General features: G+C 36.4%; 1 protein-coding gene across 1 annotated transcript; it reads left to right on the top strand.

Moving 5' to 3' along the window:
* The first annotated feature begins 816 nt into the window (after positions 1 to 816).
* Positions 817 to 10,712, top strand: LOC145767272 (uncharacterized). The gene is made up of 4 exons (XM_082579063.1): positions 817 to 996; positions 7,321 to 7,660; positions 8,212 to 8,315; positions 9,129 to 10,712. The coding sequence occupies exons 1-4, from the start codon at positions 820 to 822 to the stop codon at positions 9,258 to 9,260; spliced, it is 753 nt and encodes a 250-aa protein (XP_082435189.1). The 5' UTR covers positions 817 to 819; the 3' UTR covers positions 9,261 to 10,712.

Below are 10,712 nucleotides of genomic sequence, written 5' to 3'. Positions count from 1 at the left end.
AAAAGTTGCTAAAATGTTTAAAAACATTAGCTTTAAAAAACATCAAAAAGTAGCCTAATTAGACGAATTAAAGTAAATATCTTCCCCCAGAAATATCCACCACAAAAAACAGCTTTAGAAAAAATTTACCAAAATGTTTCGGATGGTCATTGCCATGGTAGATTTTTTCTGGAAGAGCTTTTACTTGGGGACATTGTTCAGGGAGATTTTTCTGGAAGAAAGACCAATCAGACAGATGACGATTCATTACGCCTGTTCAGACAAATGTTCTTTTGCAAGGAAATATAACAAAATTCGCCATAACAAACTTATTCGAAACGAAATCAAACCAAATTTTGTGTGGAGACAAAACGATTTTGTGCTAAGCATTAATTGTAGCCTACAGTATGTATGCTATTCGACTAATGGTTTGTTTTGAGTTAATCACAAAATCCAATTATTACAACAAATCCCAATGGTTAATCACAAAACCCAATTTTCGAAACGAAACCATGAATCTTGTGTCGAAATATATTTTCCTTTATGACAACTCTATCGCGAGATGTAAATCATCCAAATTGTTGTTAGACAAAAAAAAGAAGCTGCATTATCTAAGTCCGACTGGGCCACCACTGGCTCAATGCTTTCATCAGATATGCTGCAATTAAGAAAAGCACGATAATCTCAAAATCCTTACGCTGTTGTGGAAGAGCGTGGAAAAAAAGAAATAGAAAAAACTCTTTGAAGTAACAAGAAAAAGGCTTCAGCGGATATAAAATCAGTCGGAGAACGCACGCAGCAACTTGTCTATGAACATTTTACAGTTGATGCGTTGAAATCATGGATTTTTCGAGATGTTTTGTGGTCGTGTTTGTATTTTTGCAGTTTATTCAATTTGAAAATTATCAAGCAAATGCAGACACAAACATTGCAAGTTCGTCAGGGAGTAAAGGAAGTTTGAGAAAAGTGAAGAAAACTAAAGAACACACAAGAAATGGAATTATTCAGGAAAATCACGTAAGTTTATGACTACGCTTATGAAAAACTTGTACGAGCTTCATGAAAGTTACAGTATTGTTTGTTTCTGCTGGAGCTACGTGATTAGAGACGGATGGACTACTTTGCGTTGTTGTAGAATTGTGTGAACAGTAGGCTACCATTGACAGGGGGTCCGGAAGTTACTTTTAGACCCAGGCTGGGGATAAAATTAAGGGCTCGTTTCAAGGGGCCCTGAAAAGTGAAAAAAACATCGCATATTCTTTGGATATGAGGCCTTTTTTTTAGAAGTGTCTTGATTTGCTCATTGATACCAGGCCCAAATTACCTTTTCCACGGCTCTGTGTCTGTAAGAGAAGTATTTTGTATATTTTATTGTATGAATCTGTAACAGAATTATAATTTGTTGAAGGTGGATATTCTGTGAAAACACCATTAAATGGGTAAAAATTAATTAAATTTTAAAAAAACATCCAATTGTTATCCAATCAAATATGCAAATTATGTGTTTGAGGATCGAGCGATAATTTTGCGATTTTAAGTGTGTCTAGAAATGGCACTTTCCTATTAGTTCTGGCTGGGATTAGTCAACGAAAACGATATTACAAACAAGCTATAAACAAAAGATTTGTAAACTTTAACTTAGGGCCGCTGATATAATAATTTGGGTGCTAATCTTAATGGGAAGACGGGATCTCTCAAAAAAAGCTCTAAAAAGCTGAAATGGATGGAAACGCATTGTATCAAAATAGGACCCCAAAAATAATCGGTATTTTTTCTAAAATCAGCCAGGGGCCACGGTTGTCCTGGTTCAACGCCACTGGTTAGGTTACATTGGACTTGGCCTACATAGGTGATTCAAAGCCTGCGCAAGTGAGCTTTGAAAAGTCTCCATAATGTGAGGTTCAAAGAAGTATTCTCATTGCGGGTTAGTAGGTATACTCTCAAAGTAGATTTGTCAGTCAAATTGCACAGTTTCTTTTAATCTCTTATCTTGCAATTTCAAAAACAAAGATAACATCACTTTTTTTATTATTATGAAACTGATTTTAATATCTATTGTCTTGTACGAGGTTAAGTGGAAATCAGCGTTATGGAGAAAAGATAGTCGATTCGGCATGGACCCAAAGCAGGCGAAGGTGTGCCTTAGTAGAAAGACACTTCTCGAAAACGGAAAGCAATAATCTTTTTTATTTTATTCAGTTGCCAAAGTTTCCATTCAAGGCTTTAGCCTCTAGATTAGACTACAAAAATATCAATAGAATGATTTTCGAAACCTCAACATGTGCCTTTGACCGCTGTAGCCTATTTTAAGACCTCACTTTGATCTAATGAGAAACGGTTTAAAAGTAGCAGCCCTTGACTTTGAAGTTCTGCTTCAAAGTGATTGGTATTCGTCAAAGAATTAACCAGCAGTGAAAGTGGTAATGTTAAGCTAAGCTTCACCAGTCTGTGGATGGAGATTATACCAGCCAAGGGTTAAAGAGTCATTTCGATTTATCATTGGAAGATTCGTTCCCGTAGACAAAGAGTAACACTGTTGAACGTATATTGTTGAAACTTGCTTTTGAAAAGCAGAGCAGTTAGTCTTTGATGTTCCAGTTTAATGCACCCACACCCTTTTTACCCCTGAACAATTTTCTCAAATGCAACTCATCAGCGTAATTAAAATCAGTTTTAACAACAAATTTAGAAGGAAAAAGTCGGCCTTTAGTGTTGTAACTATGCAATAAATCAAGCCGACTAACGTGTACTTGATTTAAATAAGCTGATGAAAAGATCGCCCAACACAGAAAAGAAGATTATAAATTTAAGACCAAAAGCTACTTAATTAACAACACTTTTAAATCCTGTAGGCATCACTAATTTTGTCAAGCGTGCTCATTAAATCACAGAACTACAAGAATAATTAATCTCACTCTGTTTGATTCATAATAAACGGATATTAACTTTTTGAAGATCCAATCGTTTTAATCGCTTTTTCGTATCGATCTGGTGCTGTCAAAACAAACACCTTGACTGCAGTTTATTGAATGCTCTTTTTAGGTCTTGTGCTTATTCGTAAAGTAAACTTTTTGTTGAAATCCCAACCGCATGAAGCGGATTAACGGTGTATAATGGAAATACAAAACATATTTGCACCTCTTGATTTTGAAGACAACAAACAGTTTTTCCACTTGAGGTTTGCATCGCATGTAGCGGAATATTGTAGAAGGTTATATTGGTTAAAAATGTGCCTATGGGTTACAGCTATATATATCTTTTAAAAGACTAAGAGAAAACAAGTTTATGTTTTTCGGTGATTATTTGCCTAATTCATCGCTTCAAGTGGCGTAACGGACAAGGCTATGTGTTTACAAAATTTGCCAATACGAGGTTTGCTTGGCACACTTTCCAAAGAGGCGGTCAACATAGTTTACATATGTCTTACCATGGCTAGGCCTAATTAAATGTTTTACGCAAAATAGTCGGATTTTGCTGTCAGGGATAGCCACAAACTTGGCTCAGGAATTTGAATTATTTTTGTGCAGCGGTAGTCTACACTCTACAGTAGCCCATGTTGTTCTGGTGCTAGATCGACCTCAGGTAAGTTATTATTCATCACGGTAACCCCTGCAAAAAACTCCTGTTTTTAGTATACAGTATTTCCATGAAAGAGTTTACTTAATTACTTCAGTCATTAGGAATTGAAAGTACATCGCCTACGTCGGCTACGTGTGATGGCATAAAATGCCATTCCAGAACGCAGAGAAGATAGGTCTCACCAAAACTTAACTGTTTTTTAATTAAATTTGAAATTGAAAGTAGTAGCCTACTATTCAATTTGTTTTTTCATGAACTATTTTTACGATGGCACATTGAACTTCAAATTGGATGTGAAATAAAACGACAATTTCCATCAAAGGGCATGAAGTTTAACATTAATATTGTTGGCGGACAAAAAGTGAACCGCATGCCTATGAAAAGCATTGATTTATTAAACCTATACTATTATGGAAAGATGTACAAACAAACGAACAATAAAGCTACAGTAGCGCAGTGGCTAGTTGTCATTTCAATACTTCCAGTTCATTGCTTTCATTGATAAAATACAATGAGATTTAGGCCTTTAAATCATCTCCTTGACATATCAATACTTTCAGAGGCTATGTAAATTAAAGATTGATTTTATCAGCGCATCAACCTTTTGTCCTAGTTTATTATTCTAGAGTTTTGCTATCGTCAGTCAGCACAGGCTTAATCATAAATATTAGCTTTGAAAGGCGGAAAAACGGGTCTAAGAAGGATTAAATTAATTCAATAGCCTATCACCAGCTGTTTAACCGCAGCATAAGTAAAAGGTGAAAGAATGCTATTATCCAGAGGCTGCAGTGTTGACAGAGGGGTCCAAAGTGCACTTTTAAACCTTTTTTTTGTCCGTCGCTTAAAAAGTTTGGACGCCCCTGAATAATCCAATGGAAATTTGAATGAACTGGCCTTGACAATTGAAATTCCATGACTTCAAACAGTGTCGCTATAAAAACAGTTGGTTTTGCCAATTCGATTTTTCAGGAGTATATATATTTAACAATCTCTTGATGAACTGAAAGAAGTGTTTTTGTCGTAGAATATTTTTCAGTTGATGACATAGATTTTTACGACTCACTTTTCAATTTTTTTTTACAAAATCTAATTTTTAGGAATTAAAATAACTTGCTATAATTCAACTAATATTACCTCGAAGTGTTTAATTTACCGTTTTGTTTGTAGGTTTTTGCAAAATCACTTTGATTAATTTCTACAAAATCGCTTTTCGAGCTGGAAATAGATAAGCGTATATCGCTTCCATATGATATGAATTGCGATTTTCCCACAATCTCAACAACTTTTTGCGTTTCACTGATATGAAATTTACTTTTTGAAGTTATGTCAAAGCTTTAAAGCTTGCACTATTAATTTTGCAACCTCTTGGTGTAGTGCAGTATATACTTTTCATATAATTATGTAGCAACTTATTAAATGTGCGTTATTGAATTGCTAAAATCTTTTTTTTATCACGATTTCTTTATTTTGAGGTTTCTTATGTCGTTTAGTTTATCCAATTTTTGTTTCCTTTTTCTCTTTTTGTTGTTTCAAAACTTCTGACAAAGCCTTGAAAACCAAATCGTTGTTTTTGTCTTTATAATTGACTTCAACAAACTTGTTTCACCCTTTCTTGTTTATCGAATGTAGCAATTGTCTTGGAAATAAAATTTCGCGGAACTCTTAATTTTTTTTTATTGTGGCTAAAATGAGCAGTGTGGGTGAATCAGACAAACTCTTCGTTTTATTGTTCATGAATATTTTTAGTTTTCTTTCAGAAGTGATTTTTAGACGTAGTCACAGCATTGCAGTACGTCTTTTGACATGTGTTGTTTTACTGCTTTAGTGTGTAAGCTCAACAGGTATCTGTATGAGATGTGTCAAACCATAATGGAATTTTTTTACGTTTCAATGATTGCTGTTGGTAAGGAATGGCTGAGTTTGTTTTATTTTTGGAAGGGGTGTCTGAAGGGAATTTTCTATCGTGTTAAAACACATCAATTTTTATACGATCACACACAATTTTAGTGGGGATGTTTCAATAAGTGGGTCTGTAGAAAAAAAATTCAAAAAGATCTGTATTGGCCACTGATTTGTCATACATTTGTTGTCATTAACTCATAAAGTGACATGAACTGTGACGTTCTGCTTTTACATTCATGTCATATCAGTAAAGATTTGACGTCGCTGGTTAAATCTTCAAAGCACTTTCGGATTACACTGATACAAGATTTCTATCTTTCGAAGAATATTCAAGTTTATCATGTCTTCGAGTCTTAAAAATTCCCATCAAATTGCTCCATCTTGTTTTTCTTGGGCAAGATTTGTAAAAATTACATCAATGAGGTGGTAAAATATTGCCTTTGATTTGTAAAAGTACGCAGTTTTCAAGCAAGTCATTTCGTTTGAAGTTGGCGCCTGTCAAATGTCGTTAGGGCTCGTTTGCAGTTAGTGATTTTGAGCTTGTGCTGTGATAAGGCTTTAGCGAATGCTTGACAAGCGTCTTATCTCTTTTCCACACAAACCGACCAACCCACTACCAACTTTTGTCAGTTAAAAACCGACTGTCGAAGCAAGGTGATATAATTAGTTTATTAAATGCGTGATGAAAGTATTGTTTTTACTACTGTAGTTTATTGTACTGCAGTAGGCTACTGTCACTGTACCAGTATGCTAGCTGGAGAGTTTGAACCCCCTACAAAGAAGGACAGGAAAATGTTGCACTTTTAACTTGGATTCAGCAGAAGAACTATCAACATGTTTTCAAGTTAAATTTTGCTGCTCCAAAATGACAAATTACTTTTATTATTTGCCTATGTAGGTCTAGTAGACAATAATAGACTTACGGTAGTGTGCTATAGCCTATATGCACTTACTTCCCTACACAAACAACTTTATATGTGCGTCTTGAACCTGACATGGTTTCGTCATTTGCTTGTACAATCACATGTTGGTTTCAGTTCATTGCTTGTTCCAGCTAGTGCTTTTGTTTTCATCTAAGACACATTAGTCACACGAAAAAATGAGTTAATATAAATTTTATAATTCTAAATTAAAATGGTGTTTTGGATAGCGCACGAACGTAACAGGGTGAAGTAGTCCCCAAATTAATGTACCATACCATGGTCAACGTCTGTGTGCCTTGATGTGTCACCAAACTATTCACAGGTCAAGGCGAACAATTGGCCGTAGTCAAATTACCAGGATTTGTGACGTTTTATAAACGGCTGATAAGACTGCAGTTGTGGTCAAAAGACAAATACGTAAAGCACCAAATGATGTGTTTTCTTAAGCTTGGCTAAACCTCAAAACACCAGCAAATAATCGCTTTTTCTTTTCATGTTCGAGCTCTTTAGTTTAGTAATGCGTAATTGGGTTTGTGTTAGATAAGCTTGATAACCCACAATGACCTATGCCTTGCCTAACAACACATTAGTGACTTCATGGTATCACAAATCGGACTTTTTATCTATCTGTTATGCTACTAGTCTAGATGCTATGTCAGTATGACAGGATATCTCTTAACTGAGGTCTGAGGGTCACTTTGGAAGTACGGTATCGCTGAAACCTTGTACGTCGAAATACCTTTTGCCATTTTTTTTATTTATTTATACAGTTGCCTGTCTATAAGCATGCGATTAAAAAAAAACTAAAAAAAGAAAGAAGTGGTGTAGAAATTTATGTTTGTGTGCTTATAACCCTAATGCTTTCGTTGTTACAAATTACAGAAGAAACGAACTTGTTGGTGTCGATTCTGTTACTAACGCATTGTTTTATTTGCAGGGTCAAGCACGTTGTCCAAGTCATTTGAAAGCATGCAGAACAAAGAAGAATGCTAAAACTAAGCACCCCTTTGAAAAACGAAAAAAAGACAAACGATGTTGCAGCAAGCGAAAGAGACAATGTCTGCGCAAGCTTCGTAAACGATGCAAAAAACCTAAATGTTCCATCAAATATGCCCGCAAATGCCGGAAGCAGTTTTCAAGATGTAGCAGAAGAAAATCTACGAACAGAAGACCTGGGAATTGCGGGCGAAATCGAAGAGGAAACGATGGGAAAAACCGACGTCCTCGTCCGACACCCCCGCGGCCAACAACCACCACAAAGGCCGAAGTAAAAAAACGTAAGTTCGTGAAGTTTGATTTTCCCAATACTCGTCAACGGCAGACGTGTTTCATATACGGTTCTAGGCTTATTTCAAACCTTGGTGACTGGTGGCGTACAAATAAAAGTGGGTTGATCTGCACATATTGGGGTGACTTGATATCCTTGTCATGCTAACAACCTTAGTTAAAAAAGCAGCTTTAGCAGGTGCGTCCAAGAAGTAATTTTAAATCCGGAATAATTTTAAGACTACGGAATCTCCAGTGGGTCCGAAAGCGAAGAAACCAAATACTCTAAATGATAATAACGTTGCTCCTTAGCACTCAGCTTTAAAAGTGTAAGTCCACTCCGTTCCTCCGCATTATAACAACACTGGAACTGCCTGCTTTAAAAAGCACTGGCAGGAGCCCAGCATGTCTACGATACATACAGACAGTACATTTTGACTGAAACTGTCAGCGAAAAGGTGTCAATGTATACATTTTTCTTGCCGAAGAAGTGAAGGGAAATTGGGTGGCTTGATAGTTCTCCACTCGTTTTTATGACAATCTCATTATTTTTTCATCATAGGCGAAAAAGAAGAATGTTCTCGATCTGACGAATGCGCCGAAGGGCTCTGTTGCGCACGTCATCAGTACGTCAAAATATGCAAACCACTGATACAAGAAAGTCAGGTCAGTTTAATTTTGAAATGTACTTTTTAACGCTGCTTTTCCAGCCAGCAAAACTAGATCTTTTTGGATTGATCAAACGCCTGCAGATGTTGAATGAATTTCAAAGAAAAAATTTTTCTTGTTGCTTCTTTGCTTGGGTTCTTCAGAGAATTTCGTTTCATTCTATGGCTATTTTGTCTAAACTAACATAAAGATGAGCCCTGCCACGCTTAGTTCAGCAAGTCATAATCCTAAGAAGGGCCGTAGGCATTTTTCTGGAGCAGCTCACTGAGAGAAATCGAAGGCAAAGTCGAAGAGGCGCCACTCCGCAATCGAGACACGCCTTTAAGTGTCTTGCCAAAGACACAGTCACATGCTCTTGAGCGGTGTCGAACCCGTGGCCTTTCAAACGTCGAACCATGGGTCTCACCACTCGGCTATGCAGCCGACCTGTGATGTTCACATCAGAGCAAAGTTTTGGTAGTCTTGATGTATTTCAAAACTTCTTATTTTTCGACTGGATGTTTGGAGCCTGCAGTTTCTATAAGAGACAACTGTTACAGAACTTTAAAGTCAATGGCAGCAACTGTATTTTTGTCTCAGAGAATCATGAACTTGATAAATAAAACTTGACTGAAATTTGCCACATCGAGAACTTGAAAGATATAATTTGGAAATCTATTGATTAGAGACATCATAAATACTTTTGGTGTTTGGAGGCTTTTTTTCAACCATCAAATTGCTGAAGCTAAATCAATGTTAAAAAAGCCTGATTTGTTGTCTGGATAAAATGATATGACGTACTATAGACGTTAATTTGTCTTCTCCGTTCAGGTGTGCACGCGAGAATTCAAGCATAAGAAAAGAAGTCCATCCATGTATGAGCGGTGCCCTTGTGCCGAGGGTTTAACATGCGCTGCTTCGAAACTGGAAATGCGGCACCACACGTGCCAAATAAAGACGTGACATCTGATGACGCAATAAAATGACGCGACGGTGACGTCACCAATTGTCGAAAATCCCCTGTGCGGTTGGTGTCAAGAAGAAGGCTCAACAATATGTGAACTTTGATGCCTTGTCTTAGCTGTTCAGCATAATTGCATAAGTTTGACAGTTTTGCTTTCCCAGTGAATTGTGTTGTCCACTGCATAGAAGTTTCATCATCATCATCAACTAATATGGATTATACAGTCCATGAATTAATACTCATGTTGAGGGTGTGGCCTGTCTAAACTGCATTATGTGGTGTTTGGTAAAATTTTTATAGCCGCATGTCCTCGCTGACGCCAACTTCAGTTATTAACTGAGGACTTATCCTTTGTCTGAAAAGGCAATTCCTGCAAGGCACCAGGTTGAACGGTTAGTTTTCCTTGGGTGACCTGCCCAAACTCAGTTCACCCGTCATTTTTGCGACTAGCTTAGTCATGGGCGTATTTGCAACTGAGATACGATCTGGATTAAAGTAAGGGGCACCATACATTCAGTGGTAAAGAGTCATTCGAATATATTTCTCAACATTTGCATAGACTTACGTTCATGAAATACTAGACAGCAGGTTATTCCTTTATTACCTGGATTCAACATCTGACTTTAATTTAGTTTAAGAAAGGGATTGATGTGGGGGCGGAAATATTTCGTTGTTTTTTGAAGCGGCTGAGATACGAAAGTTACTTTGCAGTAAATAAAAGTTGAAGTTTTATCAAATCCTTCAGAAAATCATCAAATGTAGTTGTTTGTTGATGAGAATAATTTTCTTATGGCTGCGAAGCTATACCTGATTTTGTTGTATTGTTTTACACTTTTATTTCGCTTGTCTTTGTAAAGTGATAAATTGATGGTTGTGTGATTGTTTTCGTCAATATTTGCGATGCGATTTGAACAGAGTGCAAGGTTGAATTTAGTTCGCTAAATGTTTTTAATCAGCGGTTAATCACACAGCTGAGTATTCGGGAAATGCTTTGTAGATTGTGTTTTCTGTATTCAACGTCCAGTGACATTTTTATACTGTACTTTTGGCAACAAAAAAACTTCAATGGGTTTAATATGTTTTCTATTTTTCTTCACGCAAAAAATACACGCACATCTCATGAATGGTAATATTTTTTCTGTAATGGACTCTCATTAAAGTAAAGGCTTTTTAATTGAAGGTGCAACCACCCTTTTGGAATAAACTATGCGTATCCACAAGTAACGACCTATAGTGAAGCAAAGATATGTATTCTGGCAAGATTTTTAGTTGAAATACAATTGCTAGGCTAAATACCCTTCCTCCCAAAATCGTCATTAATTAAGGTCTCAAAACTTCAGCTGCTGCTGGTTGAATAGAACACGTCAGTGGATGCAATTGATTAAATGTTTTGTTTCTGCACTTCCAAAATGTCAATTTTCCGCTGTTTTTAATAAATAACGATTTATTGT

Source organism: Aplidium turbinatum, chromosome 3 (assembly GCF_918807975.1).
Source record: "Aplidium turbinatum chromosome 3, kaAplTurb1.1, whole genome shotgun sequence".
Lineage (NCBI taxonomy): Eukaryota > Metazoa > Chordata > Ascidiacea > Aplousobranchia > Polyclinidae > Aplidium > Aplidium turbinatum.
Note: the sequence above shows the minus strand (reverse complement) of the source record. Positions and strands in the feature narration are given on the sequence as shown.